The 24,600-nt window shown below is 41.7% G+C and overlaps 1 protein-coding gene across 1 annotated transcript in view; it reads right to left on the bottom strand.

Moving 5' to 3' along the window:
• Nucleotides 1-18,399, bottom strand: part of ANKS1B (ankyrin repeat and sterile alpha motif domain containing 1B) — a 457,036-nt gene extending 438,637 nt beyond the window's left edge. The window contains exon 1 of the mRNA XM_059816688.1: nt 18,266-18,399. Coding sequence (XP_059672671.1) covers nt 18,266-18,399 — 134 coding nt within the window. The remainder of the gene's footprint in view (nt 1-18,265) is intronic.
• Nucleotides 18,400-24,600: the final 6,201 nt, after the last annotated feature.

Genomic DNA, 24,600 nt, shown 5'->3' on the forward strand with positions numbered 1-24,600 from the left:
ATGAATTTTGCCCTGATTATGTTCTACTTTTCAATACCATTGTCAGATCTAGTGCCCTCTGCATTCTCCGAAAGCATTAACTTAGATCTTCAATATTTTCATACTGGACTCCCTGGCCTTGGGGTGAGTATCTGCAGCAAAGTCCTTTTTTTCAAGGTTGGCATAAGGAACTTCACGATTCTTCACTTCCTAACTTTTTCCCCCTTTTCAAGCTGGGTGTCACAGTGAGAGAAAGGAAGGGGAGAAAAAGAGTTATACTGGAAAAAGGAGGGATGATGAGGAGAAAAAATTCCATTAAAACAATACTTAGTTACTCTTACAACTATCATAATTAGCTGATTTATTCCCTGGAGGTTGTCTACTGAAGTAGGCCACCTAACAGAGAGGATGCTCCCTTGGCTGTTTAAAAATCAGACATTTCTTAGCAACCTCACTTGCTTTTCTCAAAACTTATTTCCTGAGTCTGTGCCCTGTTACAACCAGGTGAGCTTTAAAGCAAGAGGAGGAGAAGCAAATATTGCAACAGTTCATTTCATGGCAAAAACTATTTATGCATTGGAAACACATCACAAGATTTCTGTTGCTGTTACTCCTTCTCTGACATTTATACCTGTATAACTCTTACACAGTTTTGGAGCACTTAAATGATTCCTGTGGCAGGGATACCTTGTCATAACTGCTGCTAAGGGGCTAGGTCTCAGAGTTCTTGTATACCCTCAAGTTTGATCAAAAGAGTGAAGAGACCATATGATTAAAGTCAACTCCAAGGATGTTTTGAAAACTGACAACAAAAAGCATATTTTTCCATTATACAACCCTCACCAACAGAAAAATCATTTGAATATCTATCATTGTTTTAAACAGCCACATCACAAACTGGCTTAATTTTGTTTAGCCATAAGATGAGTATCTAGCATTTTGTAAGAAACAGTATTAAAAAATTCAACCAAATAAAACTTATTCCTAAACACTATCTGAACAAGTCACTGATCTAGTTTGAGTCAGTGAGCAATACAAGCCAAAGATTCTTCTTCTGATTGTATGAGACATATTCAACAAGGGAAAATACAGGATGAAAAGAAAATGTTCTCATTTCAGCATGGCTGAGTCTTTTTTTCACAAGTTAACACCTTAAAAGTATTTCTGAAATTGAACATTTTTTTGTGTTTTATTGCTGACAGCCCTTTAACTATATAAATTCCCAAATCTTTCCTTTCAGCAAAAATATACTTTAAACTATTATCTTCATCTAAAAGATATATTTAAATATTTTTTTAAAAGAACAAAAGATTGCAATATTTTCAAATCTAGTGCAACGTACTTCCATCTTAATATGAAGATTTTGGCACTCCGCACACTTGGAGTGGAGAAGAAAATATCCCAAAATAAACTACTATTCTTTAGGGGTAACTCATCAGGCAGTGGCTTATTTGATGTAAAAGCAGGTGTAAAATACACATACAGATCACTTGACCAAGCATCTGGAACTTTAACCCTATGAAACATTTGCCATTATAAACCTTGAACTGAAGAAAGCATTAAGGTGAGTGCTTTTTAAGTACATGCTTCTATCTCTTCAAAGTAAATTTGCCTTTCAAACAGTGTATTTTTTGAAATAATGTGATCTAGATCACAGTGAGTGGTGAGTAAAGGGACCCTAGCCTGTGAGGTTCTGGATCTCACTACATTTCTCATTATTTTGCTCCCTCTGTTTCAATAATCCACCCTTAATCCCAGCTGATGCCCAAGCCTGAATCTGCTCCCCAAGATCAATTTCTTGGGATTTAGAAGAGATCAAACAATGGCATCATACTGAGTATGACTCATTGTTTTTCCAGAATTTTCTGCAAGATCTGCATCTGGATCCTAATCCTCTTTCTTGGTTGCATTTCTGATAATCTTCACCATAATTCACTAAGTGCACAAAACTAGTATCACAATAATGTCACAATCAAGTACTCATATTTTTAGACTATTATAGGCAGCTCCAAATCAATCCCATATATTCTCCTTCAGATCACACAGGATAGGTGTGCCCTCAAACACTGGCATTATGATGTCTCAACCTGGACAAGCTCGAGAAGTGGGCCCATGTGAATCTCATGAGGTTCAACAAGGCTATGTGCAAGGTCCTGCACCTGGGTCAGGACAACCCCCAGTATCAATACAGGCTGGGGGATGAAGGGATTGAGAGCAGCCCTGTGGAGAAGAACTTGGGGATACTGGTGGATAAAAAGCTGGACATGAGCCAACAATGTGTGCTCACAGCCTGGAAGGCCAACCGTATCCTGGACTGCATCAAAAGAAGCATGGCCAGCAGGTCGAGGGAGGTGATTTTGTCCCTCTACTCCACCCTGGTGAGACCCCATCTGGAGTACTGCATCCAGCTCTGGAGCCCTCAGCACAGGAAAGACATGGACCTGTTGGAGTAGGTCCAGAGGAGTGCCAGAAAAATGATCACAGGGATGGAACATCTCTGCTATGAAGAAAGTTGGGGTTGTTCAGCCTGGAGAAAAGAAGGCTCCTGGAAGACCTTACTGCAGCCTTTCAGTACTTAAAGAAAGATGGGGACAAACTTTTCAGCAGGGCCTGTTGTGATAGGACAAGGGATAATGCTTTTAAACTAAAAGAGGGTAGATTCAGACTAGATATAAGGAAGAAATTTTTTACAATGAGGGTGGTGAAACACTGGAACAAGTTGCCCAGAGAGGTGGTAGATGCCCCATCCCTGGAAACGTTCAAGGTCAGACTGGACGGGGCTCTGAGCAACCTGATGTAGTTGAAGATGTCCCTGCTCATTGCAGGGGGGTTGAACTAGATGGCCTTAAAAAGGTCTCTTCCAACCCAAACTACTCTATGATTGTATGATTATGTCAAAATTCTTGGGCCTGCAAGTGTATAATGAACTTTTCATTTTACCTTTCTTTCACTTACTCTTGCCTGAATGACAAAGATACAGAGGCTGAATGCTAAAGTTTCTCTCTTTTTTGGTTAAGCAGTACCAACATGGTAAGTACCAGTGACCAGGACTGGCTTCATCTACTGTAAAGCTTACTCCTGAAGTAATTCATTAACTCTGATTTGCCAGTTTATGTGAGGAAATGATACACATCCCATTTATGCCTCAAACTATCTTTCTACGGCATGCCATCTAAAAGGAAACATTTCATCTCTAGGGAATGACATTGCTCTTTCCTCAACAACTGTTTCCCACAAAAGAAGAGAGGAAAGTAACATCCTTCTCGTACACACAGTTGTTTCATTTCCACCTTCACAAATTACTTTCAACAATTAAAGTTTGATTTTCCTTGCTTCACCTTTGCTGTTTCAGGCAATATAATGGGAATCTTGTTCAAATGTATATCATTACTTGCCAGAAAGAAAAAAAAAAAGAGAAAAAAAAGAAATCACAGAATCACAGAATCACTACGGCTGGAAAAAACCTGTAAGATCATCAAGTCTAACCATCAACCAACACCACCATGCCATTAAACTATGTCCCACAATGCCTCATCCACACATTCCTTGAACACCTGGTGACTCCACCACTTCCCTGGGCAGCTTATTCCACTGTCTCACCACTCTCTCAGTAAAGAAATTTTTCCTAATATCCAGCCTAAACCTCCCCTGGTGCAACTTGAGGCCATTTCCTCTTGTCCTGTCCCTTGTCACTAGGGAGAAGAGGCCAACACCCACCTCTCTGCAACCCCCTTTCAGGTAATTGTAGAGAGCAATAAGGTCTCCCCTCAGCCTCCTCTTCTGCAGACTAAACAACTCCAGTTCCCTCAGCCACTCCTCATAAGACTTGTGCTCCAGACCCCTCACCAGCTTCGTCGCCCTTCTCTGGACACGCTCCAGCATCTCAATATCCTTCTTGTAATGAGGGACCCAAAACTGAACTCAGTATTCGAGGTCCTCCAGCACCCCTAATCCCACATCATTTTTATAAGGATATGAGATACACATCAGGAGTTGTATTTTTTGTAACTTAATAAAGGCATGTCCAAATTCAGTACGTTCTGTTCACTACAGATAGTCTGTATCTACATTCTCAAAAGAAACATATTTTTCCGTTGAAAAATATTTTCTTTTCTGTAGAAATATATATATAAACATATACCAAAAAGTGCATTAAAAATTATTGAGCTTGTAAAGGCAAGGATTAAAGTGCTGGTGCTAAGTCATCCCACTTACACATATGTATTAGCCTTAATAATTACATGATTCCATATTATTTTTCCCTGTGCAATGAATGCTGATCTTGGAACAGTTGAAGGCCTATCCCCTACAACAGGGATGACTGAATAAGAACTCTTTTCTTTTTGAAAGTCAAAGGTATTAAAAGATGCATTGGTATTTACTAAACCGAGTATTTACTAAAACCAGAACAGGAAGAGCACTTTAATGCTGCACCACAGAACTGGATTCTATCCACGTCTGTACTCCAGAAACAAACCTCCAAACAGATCTTTATACATTTGACCATATAAAATGCTACTTCATTTATAGAGAATGCTCTTCACATAATACTTCATTAAGATGTGAAACCCTTGCTGTGAAATGCTATGAATGCTAAAAATTTGCACTGCTTCAAAGACCAATTGAACAAATGCATGGAAGAAAAATCCACTGGAGCTATTAAATGCAAAGACAATACCTCTGTCTCTTAAAGCTGCTGTAGACTGTTTGAAGCTGTGAGAGTACACTGGAGGAAGTATTACTTACTATATGCTTGCTTTGCTATTGTACTCTTCTAAGACCAAGAGGTTAACTCCCAGTCACTACTGGAGAAGAGTACTTGGCTGGATGGACCTTCATTCTGACCAAGAAGAGCCATTCCTACATTTTTACACTATTAATACTGTGAAAAATGAGCTCCTTGTAGACACCAGTTAGAAACACCAAGTCAGTGGATACTTCTCACCATAATCTAAGTGTGCTTCAGTCAGCATTTGTGAACTGCAGCTATTAACACCCTTACTCAGTCACAGAAGTACTGTGACAGTAAAGTCATTAATGTTGTGAAGCAGTCAGCTACTGTAGTGACAAACACCACTGAAAAGCCCGGGAGAAAAATTAATCATTTTTTTCTAGAGAACAGTTTGAATTGTGTGCAGTAAATAAGGCTCAGGGCTAAACATTGAATACTAAGGATAAAAAATATTGAATAACCGCTTATTCAATGAGCACTGTCTATCCTGGGCCACAATTGAGGTAAGGACCTTGTGAAAGAAAAGACTACAGGATTGTGTGATAAAAAAAAAAAAAAGCCTACATTCAGGGGGCTAAATAAAAACTGCACTGGCAACCTTATTTTTACCATTGATAAAAAAGCAAACTAAAACTCCTGAATTTTCACCATGTGGTGTCTTGGCAAAACTTTACCAGATGACTTAGGATCTCTATATCCATCACAACAACCTCTTCCACTTAAACTAATGGAATGACTGATGGCACTTTATTAACCTCTGTCTATTTAACACTAAAAGAAAATGAGACAGTTTGCAAATTCAGTTCACAAATATTTGTTATAGCAAGGAAATAAGTAAATGTCAGACTTTGAATGAAAACTATATTTCAGTGGATATACACTCTATCTTTATTCTGCAGAATGTAACTCCTTTTGCCCCGTTCCTTGTATCTTGTCTCCTAAACTTGCCTCTTCCGCTCCTCACCAGTGCTAACCTCCACAGTCCACCAGCCTCAGTTCTTCTTCCCAGTCTCAATTTTATACCCATTTCCTTTACCAACCATTTCTAGCATTCCAGTCTTTTCAGATTTTTATACACAGCCTGCTTGCCAAAACACTCCAAATAGCCCTATTCAAGCCTCTCTCCCTCCACCTGTCTTCTAGTAACATCTCCTCACCGAGAACACATGCCTATTCCATTCTTTTAGAGGCTTCATTTTCTGCTTATGTCATAACTCCTATCCTTCTGAAATCAAGACTTACATAGTCTACAGGAAAGTAAAAATAGAGGGGATAAATTTAACTGTTGTGACAGGAAAACAACAGATTTTTAACACATACATATACTATATACCATATACTTTATTTCTACAGTTAGTATATATGGTTCTCTGAAGTGTTACTTGTGCACATTATGTGAGAAGATCCCTGGCAGATCATTAGACCACTTGGTTATGCAAGATACTGCTCTGCAATAAATGTGCACAAAACAGGAAGCAGAGTGATTGCAAATTACTTATGAGCATAATCTGACAAATTAGCTATACAGATGACAAGGAGGATATGGAAGTGGATAAATAATTACTTGAGAAAATTGAAAACTAAAAATAAGTGTAAATTACATTTTTTAGGAAACCTTACCAATGACTTAATTGAGATTCTGAGGTCAAACTGCTAGAATTAATGTGTTGGGGGTTTTAATCTGCAAAAATTACCTAGACACACAGATTTAACACTCATATCTAGTGGCATTTGAAAATAGAAAACAATGACCCTGGTAAGTCAGCAAGTAAACATGGAAGACATTAAACTCATGGTTAACCCTCAGAACTACCAGTAACAAAGACACTAGAAAGTTACATCACAAAGGTTTGAAATTCAGGCAATGTGCAGAGGGAAAATACCTATTCCAGAAGATATTCCCAAATCTAATTTATAAAACTCCCTTTTTTTACCTTCTCTAAAAGGCATCTATTTCCTGGACACTTCTCATACAGTGACATAGAGCTCAACGATTGTGATGACAAGGTTGAATGCTTATAGGTAAGGATGAGGGGGAAGGCTAACAAGGTGGATATCCTGCTGGGGGTCTGTTATAGACCACCCAACCAGGATGAATAAGTGACTGGCAGAAGTCTCACAGTCGCAAGCCCTTGGTCTTGTGGGGGACTTCAACTTACCAGATGTCTGCTGGAAATACAACACAGCAGAGAGGAAACAGTCCCGGAGGTTCCTGGAATGTGTGGAAGATGATAACTTCCTGACACAGCTGGTAAGGGAGTCTATGGGAGAGGTGCCCTGCCTGACCTGCTGTTTACAAACAGAGAGGGTCTGGTGGGAGAAGTGAAGGTCAGAGGCCGTCTTGGGCTTAGCGAACATGAAATGATAGAATTCTCAATTCTTGGTGAAGTAAGGAGGGGGGTCAGCAATACCACTACGATGGACTTCTGGAGGGCAGACTTCGGCCTGTTCAGGACACTGGTCGAGAGGGTCCCTTGGGAGATGGTCCTGAAGGGCAAAGGGGTCCAGGAAGGCTGGATCTTCTTCAAGAAGGAAAACTTGAAGGCACAGGAGCAGGCAGTCCCCATGTGCCATAAGAAGAGCCGGCGGGGAAGACGACCGGCCTGGCTGAACAAGGAGCTTTTGCTGAGACTCAGGAAAAAAAGGAGAATTTATCACCTTTGGAAGAAGGGGCAGGCAACTGAAGAAGAGTACAAGGACCTCGTTAGGTCATGCAGAGAGGGAATTAGAAAGGCAAAAGCCCAGCTAGAGCTCAATCTGGCCACCATCGTAAGGGATAACAAAAAATGCTTCTATAAATACATTAACAACAAAAAGAGAGCCAAGGAGAATCTCCATCCTTTACTGGATGCGGCGGGGAACATTGTCACCAAGGATGAGGAAAAGGCTGAGGTACTTAATGCCGTCTTTGCCTCAGTCTTTAATAGCCACACCAGGTATCCTCAGGGTATTCAACTCCCTGAGCTGGAAGACAAGGATGGAGAGCAAAATAAACTCCCCGTGATCCAGGAGGAAGCAGTTAACGACCTGCTATGCCACCTGGACACTCACAAGTCTATGGGGCCCGATGGCATCCACCCAAGGGTGCTGAGGGAGCTGGTGGAGGAGCTTGCCAAGCCGCTCTCCATCATTTATCAACAGTCCTGGTTAACAGGGGAGGTCCCGGATGACTGGAGGCTTGCCAATGTGATACCCATCTGCAAGAAGGGGCGGAAGGAGGATCCGGGGAACTACAGGCCTGTCAGCCTGACCTCGGTGCCGGGGAAGATTATGGAGAGGTTCATCTTGAGGGCGCTCACAGGGCACGTGCAGGACAACCAAGGGATCAGGCCCAGCCAGCACAGGTTCATGAAGGGCAGGTCCTGCTTGACCAACCTGATCTCCTTCTATGACCAGGTGACCCGCCTAGTGGATGAGGGAAAGGCTGTGGATGTTGTCTACTTGGACTTCAGTAAAGCCTTCGACACTGACTCCCACAGTATTCTCCTGGAGAAGCTGGCTGCTCATGGCTTAGACAGGTGCACTCTTCGCTGGGTAAAAAACTGGCTGGATGGCCGAGCCCAGAGAGTTGTGGTGAATGGAGTGAAATCCAGTTGGCGGCCGGTCACAAGCGGAGTCCCCCAGGGCTCAGTTTTGGGACCGGTCTTGTTTAATGTATTTATCAATGATCTGGATGAGGGGATTGAGTGCACCCTCAGCAAGTTTGCAGACGACACCAAGTTGGGTGGGAGTGTTGATCTGCTTGAGGGTAGGAAGGCTCTGCAGAGGGATCTGGACAGGCTGGATGGATGGGCCCAGGCCAATTGTATGAGGTTCAACAAGGCCAAGTGCCGGGTCCTGCACTTGGGTCACAACAACCCCATGCAGCACTACAGGCTTGGGGAAGAGTGGCTGGAAAGCTGCCCTGTGGAAAAGGACCTGGCGGTGTTGGTCGACAGCCAGCTGAATATGAGCCAGCAGCGTGCCCAGGTGGCCAAGAAGGCCAACAGCATCCTGGCCTGGATCAGAAACAGTGTGGCCAGCAGGAGTAGGGAGGTGATCGTGCCCCTGTACTCGGCACTGGTGGGGCCGCACCTCGAATACTGTGTTCAGTTTTGGGCCCCTCACTACAAGAAGGACATTGAGGTGCTGGAGCGTGTCCAGAGAAGGGCGACGAAGCTGGTGAGGGGTCTGGAGCACAAGTCTTATGAGGAGTGGCTGAGGGAACTGGGGTTGTTTAGCCTGGAGAAGAGAAGGCTGAAGGGAGACCTTATTGCTCTCTACAATTACCTGAAAGGGGGTTGCAGAGAGGTGGGTGTTGGCCTCTTCTCCCAAGTGACGAGGGACAGGACTAGAGGAAACGGCCCCAAGTTGCGCCAGGGGAGGTTTAGGCTGGATATTAGGAAAAATTTCTTTACTGAGAGAGTGGTGAAACACTGGAACAGGCTGCCCAGGGAAGTGGTGGAGTCACCATCACTGGAGGTGTTCAAGGAACGTGTGGACATGGCATTGTGGGACATGGTTTAATGGGCATGGTGCTGTTGGTTGATGGTTGGACTTGATGATCTTACAGGTCTTTTCCAACCTTAATGATTCTGTGTGACAAGATGAATACTTTACATCTTAACCTATTTCAGCACTTGTCTGGGCTATGAAGCGTTAGCAAAAAAATCCACGCACCAATCACATGATTCTTTCTCCTGTAAAAAGTTACTAACATGTAAACTCAAGGACCAAATGTGATATTGATATTTTCATAATGGCTAATATGACAGAAAAAGAAGAAAAACACAAAAAATTGTCCTACTCCAGCATAAGAGCCTGTAGTGGTGCAAGAGGTTATTCACTCTCAGCTGCAGGACTTCGCAATGGCTTTGGCTGAATTTCATGAGGCTCCAATCAGCCCATTTCTCCAGCCTGTCCAGGTCCCTCCTAACAGCAGTTCTTCTTATGAATTTTTTCTCCCCAATTTGGTATCATCTACAGACCTGCTATACTTGATACATTGCAATCAATATTGGCCCTTGAATCCTGAGGAAACCAACACCAGTTGGATTTTGTACTGTTGATCACAACCCTCAGAGCCATGCAGTCCAGCCAAGTTTCCACCCATTTTATCATCCTCTTATTCAGTCCATAGCTCACCATTTTGACTGAAAGAGACTGCTCTAAAGTAAAACAGCATTCATGGTTCTCCCCTTGTCCACAGAGGCAGTTATCTCATTGTAGAAAGCAATTAAGGCTGGTCAGGCATGATTTGAGCTTGGTAAATTCATGCTGCCTGTTCTCAACCACCTTCTTGTCCTTCGTGTGCCTGGAAATTACTTCCGTGAGGATATGATCTGTAACTTTCCCTAGGACTTAGGTTAAACTGATAAGCCTGATGACCTCAGAACCTTCTTCTTTCCCTTTATAAGGATGGGTGTGACATTTTCCTTTTCCAGTCATCAGAAACTTCCCATGCTTGACGTGACCTTCCAAAGATAACAGTAGCCTCGCAGTAACATTGGTCCCTTGAACTTAAGTGTTCCCCTGATCTCCCTCTGGTAATGTTTCATTGCCACACAGGAAGGCTCAGGAACCTAGGAAGTCAAACTTCACCACCAAAACAACAAGGCAGGAAAGACAATGAGTGCCCTGCCTTTCCCATGTGCTTTGTCACTAGGTCTCCTGCCTCTTTGAGCAGTGGGCCCACATTTTCTTTTGCTGTCAACGTATTTACTTTTGCCCTTCCCATCCCTCACTAGTTTCAACTCCAGCTAAGGTTTTTCTAATTCCATTCTTGCACACTTGGTGCATTTGTAACAAACCCCATGGCATACAGCATCATTAATTTTATGTATTTTTCATGTATCTCTAACTTCAACCATGTAGCAGTTGATTCTGCCTCTCGACCAGATAATCATCTGATTGGTACTACTTCTGAATTCATCCAAATTAGCTACAAAATATGGGAGAGAAATTCTACCCAAATTTTGTTTTAACCTAGCTATTTAAGTGGTCATTTATATATATATTCTCTATATACACCTTCAATTAGAATTGTTCTTTTCCTGTTTTTCACTGAAATATTTTTACCTACAAAAATATTTAAAATAGCAATGTGGTTCAGTTTGAAATAAAATCATTCAATATCTACTTTGGGGTGAGCTGAATCACTCTGTATGCACCCTAACTGTATTGATTAGATCTCCATTGGCTATAATGGGAACTTAGACACCTAGCACAGACATCAACTCCTATAGAAACATAGCTACCACTGGCTGTTTTAAATTGGAACCAAATAGCACTCAAGATGCCATTTTTAGCATTTCTTCTTCCTTTAGAAAACGTATGTGCAATAAATGGGAAACAGAGTAAAAATTATTTTAATAAAAGCACAATCTCATGGAATTAAATCTCACAGAACCTTTCTTATATTAGATACATGTACATTATTAGAAATTCATAGATGTTAAATTAGGTACAGAGGAGTTGTTACATCACTTCTTAAATGCAAAATGAACATACTGAAAATTCTGTCATCAGGAAAAAGTAGTTAAAAAGTAATAAAAGTCTTCCTATAAAGGCTATAAAGTTCAAACAAAATGTATTCCCTACTTCCCAAAAGGATCTATGTACATGAAAATGTCATATCAGTAGGCAGGAATTAACACTGCTTATTATGCCTTACATATTTAACATTAAAAGTTGTCAAAATATTTTACCTTGAAGTAATGAAAAGGATTAGGATGTGTACTCTGACTGGAAGAGGCCAGTAGCAAAATTCCATGGCAGAAGGGAATTCCAGATGTGGAACTCTTGTATATGTCACCTCCCCAGGCAAGCAGGCTAAACTTGCTGAAGGAAAGGGAGTGTAACTGCACTCTACACTGTATTGTTCCTTAGGGATTATATACCAGTAGCATAAATTAAAGCAGTTTATAGGATGCTTCAACTAGTGCCTATGTCAGGGCAATAAAAAAATGGCCTAGAGCTATAAGCAGTTCCTTAATAGCTCATCCATGAATACCCATACAAACTGAAACTGAGGCAAATAAAATAATCTACCTGTAGATTTTTAGAAACATGGTTATGTTCTTCTTGATCACTAGTGCAGTGACTGTGAAAATTATTGTCTTAAAAGCATCTGTATTTGCTCATCATAACATTTCCAACCTTGACAAGTCACAAGATAGCAGACCTTCCAGATTACATCATTCTTAATTTTATTTATTTCCCCTCTTAGTTCTGCTATAACACTACCGCTTAAAAGCAGCAAAGTCATATATCAGTTTTAAAAATGTATAAAGCAGCATTAATTCTATTGAATTACCAAACTACTAAAATCATCATCAGACAAGAGGGAAAACAAGATGGTGATAAAAATGCATTTGTGTGGTCCTCTACAGAGCCACTAGCCATCTAGTGGCTAAGAATTCTAGAAGAATTCTAAAAGAATTAAGTTACAGACACTTCAACTTTCTGGGTTTTTTTCTTACCTTATCCTTAACATGTTAGTAAGATTTTTCTTATTAGTCTTCCTGACTCCACCAAAAACTCCATCAGTCCTCCCAGCATGGCTACATCCCATATCTTGATCCTATCTGTGGGCAGATAATATGACCTCCATAGATTTTACACGAGGTCTACAGTTCTTGCTGGTCATTTTTTACATTTGGTCTAACATTTTAAAAAATTAATAGAATGTACACTTGAACAATACTCAGAAAACAAGATCTGGAGTAAGGAGAAGTGAGAAGTTTATCCATAGAGATTAACTATAGAGCTGTGGATCCAGGATCATGCTGAGCTCCTAGGGAAGATTTATTACACAAACTTTGTGAATTGCCTTGCCCGTAACAATGACATTTATACCAGATGTCCTGGATACTGCCCATATTGCTACCATTGTATATAGTAAATGTTTCAAACTTGTGAAGAAATCTAAGGAATTCCAAGAATAAAATTTTGTTTAAACTTTGATTGAAAGCATTTATCAGAAATAAGAACAAAAAGAAGTCTAAGAAAGGTAGAAAATAACAAAATGAAGGTTAAGTTTTAAGAGAGGCTCATACATTTGAAAGGGTAAACATAGAGAATCAAGGCAACAATCAACTATCACTAATAACGAACAGCATAAACTAAGAGTTGTAGTGATCATTAATTTGCATTTCATACTGGAAGACAAAAGGAAGAAAAATTAAATAAGTCCCCAAAAGACTTAAGTTTCCTACTCTGACAGGATAAAGAAGGTAATTGGGGAATCTGGGAATGCTCATCTCTGCTTGGGACATCAGTACAAAAACCTCCATGTATTAATTAAACGTTGTGTAACTAAAATTAGAAATAAGCATAGACTAATTGGATCCCCCATAGACCTATATGTAACAAATACTTGCCATTTCATTATCTGCACTGGTTGTCTGAAATAAATACCTTCTAACATAGAAACAAGTGACCTCAGAAGTATGTGATCGCAGAACCCTGCTACTGCAAGCCTCATATAATACAATCTCTCTATAAAATCAACCTAAGAAAGTTTCTCTTACTTTAAATAACACTATTTGTAATGAAAAACAGAACTAGTCTCTTTATTTTTGTTGACAAGGTGATCCATTTGTTATTTAAATTATAATGTGACAACAACTTCATTAAACTTTTAACTACAGTTTCATAAAGTATTTCCATATTTCAAATATTTTCTGCTCTACAAGCCATATCTAAGTGTGATCTGATTTTCAACAGGAAGCTGAATGAATCACAGGGCTCTGCACAAGGATAGAAGTAGACTTGGGTTGTTCTCGGCATGCACTGAAGCCATCAGGCTAAACTGTGGCTTTGCTGCTAGCAAGACACTGCTCTGAGAAACAGATGAGGAAACAGATTGCAACTTGCAGACTGACAATCTGCTTGCTGGGTTTCTTATACCTCAGAGGAGAAATATCTTGGGCCAGGCCTATACATGGTGTAGCTGCGCTAAGTAAGGATAAGCAAAGAATGGAGCCATTCCCTGCCACAGTCTGCCAAGTGTAGAAGGGGAAAAAAACAGCTCCATGCAGGCTGCTCCACCCTCCCATGCTGTGTAATGGCAGTAGCCAACAAAGAGCAAGAAGAGGCCAATTCACACTTCCCTGCTATTCCGTGCCAGTTCACATTAATTCATATTCTACCCCATAGACCTGTTAAAAATCCAAAACTCTTTTAACATGTAAAGTTTAAAAAGACTAAAAATTAGCATTTAATCAAGAACTATCCATTTTTCTTTAGGCTGTAACATATTAGTAGGGCAAAAAGGCATGTATGTGACTACATGTGGCAAAATGACATAAGGTCTCTAAGATACAGGAAAACCTTCAAAGTTATTTTTCCGAAAACACTTCAAAAGAAATGAAGCCTATCTCCATCCAATAATGAAAAACTGGTTGGTCAATGAAAACGTGTTCTGTATATGCAGATAATCAAATTAAGCAAATTAAAAATACCGGTTTTGTTAGAAACACTTTACTCTTTTTAGGTGTTAAATCATTTAATGTACATTTAAGGATTTGGGATACAGGAATTTAATTACACATTCTGTTAGAGGGACTGTGAGATTTCCCTCCCAGGTTTTCATGTATATACTAGAATAATACAAAAGCCAGCGAAATAATTTAAAAATCTGAAAATTCTCTTTGCAATCTATTACACACATAAAAACCATATTTGTTTTTTAATAAGAAACATAGTTAATGTAATTAATGTGTAACAGTTCCAGGAAGTGGAATCCCAGAAGAAACAGAGAAAAGAAACTTCCCTTACAGTTCAGTCTTCTAAACTCTGAATGTTTTCTGAGCTGTCACAAAATATCCTCGTTTCGTAGTAAAATAACAGATCCCAGACCTGCTCTACTGTTTTGGGTTGGAGACTGTAGCCTATAGAAACGTGTAACACAGCTTTAGATGTTCTAGCGTATCCCACCTGGAATTTAGCTGTATCTCCATAGGGCATGGTTCTTTGTTAGTCCATCAGCCCATGCAGATGCCTCAGAAACTCATGGGCATCTACAAATGCCAATAAATACCCAGGTTTAAGCAAGTAAATTACTCTATGCCAGGTGTTTACTGAGGTTTATACTTCCTCTAGTATGTTGCAATGCCTTATGCTAACTTTTGCATCTGAGGAATTCACCCTCAGTATATTCACCTGCAATCTATATATTCCAGAGCAAAGTATGGAGACTGAGGTAGGGGGCCACAAACTGACTCAGAGCTTTTCAAGGCTTCTACTGAACTGAAACAAGTTATACGGTCCACACAGTCAAACATCACTGATTTGTTGTCATTGCTTTAGATAAATCAATTTCGGCATGAGGTCTTACATAGTCTCTATTACAGATATCTGGGTGCATATGACCTCTTAACTAAGCATATATCATTTTAATGCACTTCGCACATACTCTGCTTTAAGTATGTGTTTAAATCCTCACAGGAATTCATTCATATATTTATATGTGTGCTTAAGTAGCCCTCCGGAACAGTGTTGCTTTCCTGAACTGTTGTCATAATTTAATATAATGACTTGTAAGTTAGAAGTCAGCCCTTTAAAAATTAGATAATTTACTCTGTAATTATCATCAATGAATAGGTTCAACTATAAAACAACCATACAAAAGCTTGCCCTATTTTTCCCCCAAGTACCATAAATAGACCGAGTCAGAAAAAAATTATTATAAAAATGTAAATAGGAGATCAGAGCTCAGACAGTTTGTTCCTTGGTTCAGATAACAATCAATGTGTATTTGTCAATTCATGAATATTAATTTTCATCCACAAGGTACGTAATTACTGCAAAGCAAATTTCCACAAAAAAAGGCATCAAGCCATGGAGAGTTCAGCCACATAAACTGAGTTGTCTCCAGCACTTAGAAGAAATCCAAAGGGAAAGTGTACTGCTACTTAGACCAACATATCAAGTATAGTATTAGTCCATTTGTATGCTGAAAGACTTGGACTTTTCCAACCTAATGCTAGGAACAGCATTGCCAAAAGGAAAAAGAAAAAGCAACATGGACCTTTCTCACCACAACGAGACAGGTACAGTTCTGGGGCACCATTTTAGGAATTGAGCAATAATTATGATCAGTGAAACACCAGGAGTTGCTGTCAAACACAATGTGTCCTAAAGATTCTATAGAAAGAAGAAAAATATGTGCCTATTTTTTTTCTGTTGCTTTCTCTTTATTACAACTTCCATAGCAGTTTTTAGTCTAATAAACTGTAAGCAAAAAACACTAGTATAGCTCTACTAGTAAGCTACTTCAATTGGTTTTCTATTTAAAAAACCTTCAGATCCCCCCAACCTCAAATTCAAACTTTCATACCATACAATTATGGCTCTTCTACAACTTTGCTGTTTTCAGTAAGTGTTGATTTCCTAAACAGGATCAAGATGTTAGTATGACTCCCTTTCAGTACCTTCTTTTATTTCCATGTGTTATGTACCAAGATAGATCCAACCTTAATCTTTCATGTCATTCTGGACTTAATCCATAATTACTGGCATCAGTTAGATCATGCAACATCTCCAAAAAAAGGTATGTTAAAATACCTAGGACATATAATTCTTTCTTGAAAATACTTTCTATAATGCATAGTAGCTTCTACTTTGAGCATTCCTGGCCAAATCAATGAAATTACTAAGACTCCCTCTAAAAAGCATTACATTCAATAGTGTGTTAGATTGTGAATGTTTATGCATCAATCCATTACTGAATTATTTCAAAATGTATTCAAATAACTTTTTTAAAATTAGTATTTTAGCAGCTGTATGCTAAATTTTTATTTTTAATTTTTAAAGTTAGGTTTACAGAAGCCATAGACATTCTTCATAACATTAGTAAGAAATATCATAAATAAAACAGTACATCTTTTACTTTGCTTTACTTCTCCTTAAGCTAAGTGCACTTCCAGAAAAAAAGACTACAGTTGAGTTTACAACCTAAAATACTTAAATTCTAAGTAACAATGACTGTCATGACCCATCTGTATATACAAAACACATGGTTAATGTGTTCTGTTTACATAAAGTAAAACACTGCCATTTAATAAAAAAGAAAAACACAAGCAACTGCACTCCCTCTGGATATGCAGAGCTTATGATATACAACATGAAAGTAACAGTGCAAGAATATAGCACAGGCACTAGCCCTGAAGAAAGTCACTACACAAATCATGCAGTAGAACTGGATTATAAATGGCTAGTCATTGTACCGAAATGAACATACTTCTGTACTTACAAAAAATGTGTATCACATTTTAAGACGACTCATATTTTAAATTCAACCAATTATCTGGCATACTGCTTGCTAAGCAACCTATTCAAGTACAGTACAAAAAGCAATCACACGGTGTGTTTTGATTTTAGTCAATGGGCTAGTAATTAAGCAATGGTGCAATAGCTAATTGAACTGGGGCACCACAGAACTTTGGTAAACTATGAATATCTGAACTGTTGTTGTTTACAGCACTAAAACCAGCTTTAAAATAGCAAGACTTTATAATAAACAGGTATAATTTGGACAGTTACACTAAATTTCCTCTGATAGGGAACACTGAAATATTATAAATATATTGACAAGGAGGTACTGGCAATAGAATCACAAATACATTTTCATTTAAGCAATTTCCATTTCTCTAGGCCTTTTCTTTCTTTCCAGAAAAAAAGCCCAAACCAAACCAAAAACCCAATTTATTCAAGTTCTAGGCCAACAGCGTTTCAGTTCGTTTTGTCTTCTTTCACTATGCCTAGTGTAGTACTGAACACTAGCACTGGACTGTGTGCTGCAGACCTTCTCTTGTTTGAATACTGTCAAATGTCATAAATGCTTGTGATAATGCTCTTACTTAAGAGCAAGATGAAACTGAACATCAAAGCCATGCTGTAGATTGCCTGAGATATGACTAATGACTAAAGTTAAGTCCTTTCACCCAACATGGCCAGTAACCCAGTTTCACTCCACTAAATCTAGGTACCCTGAAAGTAACACTGCTCTTACCTAACATGCTCCATAAAGTTTTACACGTCCTCTGCCTCCATGATCTCTCATTAAAAAGATTCCCTTTCTTTGTTTTGTAGGCTCATTACTACGGCATGCCTCATTTCTTCTGCAAGTGAGGGTAGCAACTATGGGTGAGGGTATGGAGTGAAGCTATCGCTTTTTACACAGAATTCCACAGTGCAATGCCTTGTCTGTGATTTATGCTTCCATCTGTGATTAAAAGTAGCAATTTGAAGGTGAAATATCAAAGGAAGGGTAATTAGTGTATTGTGCATATTAGCCCAGCAATAAAAATAGAAGTTCTGCACCACAGCTAGTAACAGAATGAACAAGTACCTTAAAGCCGCATTCAAGGCAAGAAATTCAGTCATCACTATATTCATAAAATGACTGCCTGTGGCTTTAAACACGGGCACACTTGTACTTGGCTAAAGAGTGAACGATTTATTGTTACTATGAAGGATGCAGAAATGGAAATGAAGATGAGAGGGGCGATGATGACGACAGGAAAGAAGAGGTTAATATCCCCAGCACCTGATGGGGAACGATGTCCCTACCTCAGTAAGCTGGATAAGGGAATAGCTCCAGATCCACTGCCCAGGATCCCTCCTTTCCTCCCAGAGAGGAGTTTCTCCACCAGAGCCACATTCCCAGTGCGAGCAGCTTCCAGCAGTTCCTGGTCCTTCCCCATGGTCAGGAACCAAGCAGCCCCCCACGCACCACGCCGCGCACTAGGAGAGCTACACCCCGGGCCACAGCGGCCCCCTCTCTCCACGGAACGGTCTCTCCTCCCCAGACCCTGCCTCCAGCGCGGAGCGGAGCGGAGCAAAGATTCCTGCAGTCCTTTCCAGACCAGCAGAAGCAGCAGCAGGAGGGAGGAGGCGAATCACCTCCTCCTAGTTTCACTGGATCATTTCTGGGTGGAGTGTGGAAGAGAAGGGGGGGGAGGGCGAGGCCAATAAAGAACCTCCCCCCCCACTCCCATGCACACACCCCGAGCCCCGGCCCGCAGGACGGGGCCGGGGGGAGCGGGCAGCCTGAGCCCCCGTGCCGGTAGCCGGCCGGGCTGAGGGGAATAACGACCCTCACGGACAGACGGGAAAAGGGAGGGACGGAGGGAGGAGGCGCAGCCCTGACTTGCCAGGCCCGTTGCTGGGGAGACGCGGCTGGCGCGCTCTCAGTGGCTGCCCGGGCTGGGTGCCCCCCTGCGCCTTCCCCAGCCCTTCGCCGCCGCCGCGGAGGGCTCCGTGCCTCCGCCTTCCCAGCCTGCGCGGCCGCGCCCCACCCCGCCCGCCCCTCGCCAATGGCAGCGTCTCGCGCTCCACTGCGGTGCCGCGCGCTGGCTGTTGTTGCGGTCTAGGGGCGCGCGCGAAGGGAGCGGCGCCTGCCCTCCCCGCCAGGTGCGTCGTCCTCGTCCCCGGCGGCGGGAGCGCTCTGCGGGGCGGCTGCACCAGCGGGGCCGGCCGCCGCAGGTGCTCCGGGGCAGCTCCGGCGGGGTGGCGCCTCCTCGTGCTGCGGAAGGGGAAGGGAGGGACCTGGGTGCCGGGGCGAGGGCGGTGGAGGGCGAGGCGGGGTCCTCCCGCCGCTGAGGAGGCCGTGTGCGCCCTTGGGTGCGGCAAGGGGCGAGGCTGTGCTGCCCCGCGGAGGGAAGGGAGCTCCAGGAGAGGAGGGCGGGTTCCTGAGTGGCGCGGGCAGGTTGGAGGTGGGTGCTGAGGCACACCCGGCCTGAGGCGAATTAGCACCAGGTGCGGGTGGGGCGGCGTTGAGGGGACCCTGGCATTATGTGTGTATATGTGAGGAGATCCCCCGACCAGGGATTTAACCCCATCCGGAACATGGCAGGACACTCCAGCACAGATACAAGCCTGCTTCGTTGAGCAAGCCGGTGTCGACAAAGAGCAAAAGCCAGGCCCTGCTGAGTTCAGGAGCAAAACGGGGTTGCTGGCTTGCCGAATCGTAGAATCATAGAATCGTTCAGGTTGGAAAAGGCCTTAAATATCATCAAGTCCAACCATTAACCTAACACTGCTAAATCCACCACTAAACCAAGTCCCTAAGCGCCTCATCCACACGTCTTCCAAATACTTCCAGGGATGGTGACTCAATCACCTCCCTTGGCAGCCCGTTCCAATGCCTGACAACCCTTTCAGTGAAGAAATTATTCCTAATATCCATTCTAAACCTCCCCTGGTGCAACTTGAGGCCATTTCTTCTTGGCCTCTCACTTGCTACTTGGGAGAAGAGGCCAACACCCACCTCTCTGCAACCCCCTTTCAGGTAGTTGTAGAGAGCGATAAGGTCTCCCCTCAGCCTCCTCTTCTCCAGGCTAAACAACCCCAGTTCTCTCAGCCACTCCTCATAAGACTTGTGCTCTAGACCCCTCACCAGCTTCGTCGCCCTTCTCTGGACACTCTCCAGCACCTCAATGTCCTTCTTGTAGTGAGGGGCCCAAAACTGAACACAGTATTCGAGGTGCGGCCTCACCAGTGCCGAGTACAGGGGCACAATCACCTCCCTACTCCTGCTGGCCACACTATTTCTGATACAGGCCAGGATGCCGTTGGCCTTCTTGGCCACCTGGGCACACTGCTGGCTCATATTCAGCCAGCTGTCAATCAACACCCCCAGGTCCTTTTCTGCGGGGGAGCTTTCCAGCCACTCTTCCCCAAGCCTGTAGTGCTGCATGGGGTTGTTGTGGCCAAAATGCAGGATCTGGCACTTGGCCTTGTTGAACCTCATACAATTGGCCTGGGCCCATCGATCCAGCCTGTCCAGATCCCTCTGTAGAACCTTCCTACCCTCAAGCAGATCAACACTCCCGCCCCACTTGGTGTCACCTGCAAACTTGCTGAGGGAGCACTCGATCCCCTCATCCAGATCATCAATAAAGATATTAAACAAGATCGGTCCCAAAACTGAGCCCTGGGGGACTCTGCTTGTGACCGGCCACCAACTGGATTTCACTCCATTCACCACAACCCTTTGGGCCTGGCCATCCAGCCAGTTTTTTACCCTGCAAAAAGTGTGCTCGTCCAAGCCACAAGCAGCCAGTTTCTCCAGGAGAATACTGTGGGAGACAAGTCTCAAAGGCTTTACTGAAGTCCAGGTAGACAACATCCACAGCCTTCCCCTCATCCAGGTGGGTCACCTGGTCATAGAAGGAGATCAGGTTGGTCAAGCAGGACCTGCCCTTCATGGATCCATGCTGGCTGGGCCTGATCCCTTGGTTGTCCTGCACGTGCCCTGTGAGCGCCCTCAAGATGAACCTCTCCATAATCTTCCCTGGCACCGAGGTCAGGCTGACAGGCCTGTAGTTCCTCGGATCCTCCTCCTGGCCCTTCTTGCAGATGGGCATCACATTTGCTAACCTCCAGTCAACTGGGTCAGCCAGGACTGCTCGTTGATGACGGAAAGTGGCTTGGTGAGCACTTCTGCCAGCTCCCTCAGTGCCCTTGGGTGGATCCCATCTGGTCCCATAGACTTGTGAGTGTCTAAGTGGTGTAGCAGGCAGGACTGCTTACATCCGTCGAATGCCAGGATTGTGGCTTTTTAATGTTTCAAAGGATGAGAGGTATAACTCAATATATTCAGTGTCAGATTCAGGCATCCCTTGTTCTGGTACTCCTGGTTCTGTTACAGGTTTCAAACATGTAACCTTTTGAATTGTAGGACTTTCTCGGGCACCAAAATTAATCATTCCTTATGGCTTTCAGGTTCTTACAAGCTATGCTGAAAATATTCAGTGCTGGCCAGCTCATAAGCACATCCTTGTTTAATGCACCATTTGATACTGTGCATATGTGAAAAGCCAAATGACAGCCCCATGTTCCAGTTTGAGTTTAGTAATTTGTGTAGGTGTAACCATAGGTACAACAGGCAAATAAGTTAAGACCCCTTACCATTCCCCCACTGAGATCAGTGGCATTCTCCCATGAACTGTGCTCACAAGATGTAAACCACAGCAATGGCAAAATAACATTGTGGTAGGCAGGATTTTAATGTTATGTTTTCAGAGAGAGTGTTAATTAATCCAGACCTATGGTACATTCAAGTCAATGGTAAGATCCTTGTTGATTTCACAAATGATTGGTTTTAGTCCCAGTCAATTACAGTTTTACAGGTGTTTTAATATTTTTATTAGCTAATTAAACTATTTTAATCTCTTAAAAATCAGCAGAAATTTCTTTCTGGGGTCAGATTTTCTCTTACAAAGGAAAAAAATTATCATAATGGAGACCTATTGTTCCAATATAGTTGTCCACAGCCACAAAACAGTATCTATTTTTTAGCTAGAAAATGTAATTTACATAGTTTGGCATTTTCAGAATGTGAAATGATGTCTTCTCCAATGTTCTCAACAGGACACAGAATTGAGCACTGGTATAAAATTATTAGGTGGTGAGACACTATAACTACGGCCTTTCTGGTTGAAAGAGTCTGATATAAATAGCAATTTTAAGGTCTGATTCTGTGATCACAAGTGTTTCATTATAGTTTAAATAAATAAATGTATAATCACATGAATTAGGATTTACAGTTTAAGTCCTTAGTCACAGCAGAGTCACAGTGGAAAACAGTAATTTAAAGCTGGAGTAAAAAGTTATGTGTCTTGTTACCAGCCACCTGAGCATTAACTAGTTCCAAAGAAGTTAGCCATAAACTAAGAAAACCCCTACATTCTGAACCTTCTTCATGTCCTCTATTAAGGTAGCCATAATTTACCTTTATTTCTGCCTTGCATTTGATTTTGTATGCGATCACATGCATTGCCTGATAAATACCTTCTCACATGTATCCTCTGCACGCGCTGCATGAATAGATTTCTTCAAGTTCGCTGAGAGCCTCTGAAGAGGTGCCAGTATTCTGTGAAGAGCTAATCATAAGGCAGGGGTATGTGCATAAACCTGTGCATTTGTGAAAAATTAGAATAGAAGCAGATACTAAGGAAAACTCAGGTTTTTAAGAATTCGGGTTGTTTATGTGGTTGGATCAGCAGATGGCGAATATGACTCAGTATAAAGGTTACATAATTCTTCTTAGGAAAATAAAATCTCAAGACTGTGCTCTAATTGAAAAGATAATCCAGAAAGCTGTTGAAGAACAGTATGGAGAATCAGGACAGATATCAATGTAGCAGATGCATGCAGTAGCCAGCAAATTCAGGAATATTTTATGAAGGTAGTGAGGCTCAAAACATACCTCAGTAAACCCATCAGCCTAGTGCCCAACAAAACTGCCAAGGCCAAACAGAGGATTTAGTTTCATTAGCAAACAGAGCAGAAAAAAGTTATTCTATCAATTTGAAAAGTAAAAAGGAATTTAAGCAGCACTATTTAATCAAAGGGTTAAGCATGGATAAATTCTAAGGGCTACCGAAGCAAAGAATTCAGAACATGGGTTGGTCTGTTTCCAGAGATGAAATCGATAGTAGACAGAAATCGATAGGGAAAAAAGCGTACCCAGACCGAGTTGAATGTAAACGATCAAACCTGCTAGATCAGGTGGACCCCTTGGTGTTTTTATATGTCTTATGTTCTTTGTTCCTGGTAATAACAGGACAACACAGTGGAGTATTAAAAATTATATGTACGATAAATATGTTAACTAGACATAGAAAGCGGAAACGTAGCCTTAGAATTTGCAGCAGTTACAGATGAGAAAAATAATTTGTGAAACAGACAAGATCTTTCAAAACATTGTATGGTTTTTAAGCAGTACTGTTCTGTACCACAACAGAATTTTGATTCTATGATTTTAGTATTTGCGAAGACATTTTAAGTTATGACCACTGCAGCTGTCAGTGTTTAAGTGGCATCACACCTTCAATCTCAAAATTTCTCTTAACACAACATATGCCTTACCTTCTGTTTTCTTCCATTTTCTAAAATGCCAGAGAAAGCAGTTAGCCTACCTAGAAATTCTTTAACTAGTTTGTCATTTGAAAGGACTGGGATTGACTGTAATAAGCAAGGACTTTCCTTAATGTTTTTACAATGCAACTATCACTCGGCTTTGTTCTCATTTCAGGGTGACAACTTCTTGATTTCCTCCTCCTGCAGCCTGCCATAGTTAAAGGCAAATTAAATGAGTGCTTTCGAACGTTCTGGGACTTTCCCCTGTCTATTTTCAAGCAGGAACATGGAAGGGATATGAAAAACTGAGTTGCAAGTATTGAAAAAACCCAAATCTGTGATATTAAAAATAATTGTGTAAAATAGCAAACATACTAACATCATATTTCAGGACTGTCTGTTATCAATTCTCTCATGTAAAGCTATAAGGAAGGTGTAAGATCCTTATTACAAATTCTGATAGATATTCTGAGAGAGAGTTCAAAATGCTGGAATAAACCACCAGATCAGTTTGGCAGTAGAAAATAAATTAGCATTAAATAGGCCTAATTATTATTCTCATTTTTGTACACACATGGTAAGTCAGGGACAAAGCTTGCAAAGTGCCCGAGAGAAAGTGCTCTTTCTCATGCACCTAGGTGGCAAGAGTTTTTCAGGCTTCATACTGTCTTTTGCTCTTTACAGTAGATACACAGTGTAAAAGAGACACAGTGAACTTCAAACAACCATGACTAGCTTTGTGTATGCAGTGCTCATCTAGGAGATGTCTAAACATCAGGCTCAGAGGCCAAGTCCAAAGTGGAGGTCCCAGGAGCACGTCTGAGCTCTTGAGGACATGTCCTGGTTCCCCAGAAGGATGAAACCAAGATGCACATCAGCCTTCCTCAGAAGGCCTTCCTCAGAAGGTAGATGGACACAGTGGGCAGGTCCTCACTTTAGATAACTGGGACACACCACAACAGTTACATGCTGCTTAGTTTAGCTCTCACCAGTGAAATATGCAAAAGAACTTACATCCTCCTCCACTGTAAAACAAAATG

This window comes from Gavia stellata, chromosome 4, assembly GCF_030936135.1.
Source record: "Gavia stellata isolate bGavSte3 chromosome 4, bGavSte3.hap2, whole genome shotgun sequence".
NCBI lineage: Eukaryota > Metazoa > Chordata > Aves > Gaviiformes > Gaviidae > Gavia > Gavia stellata.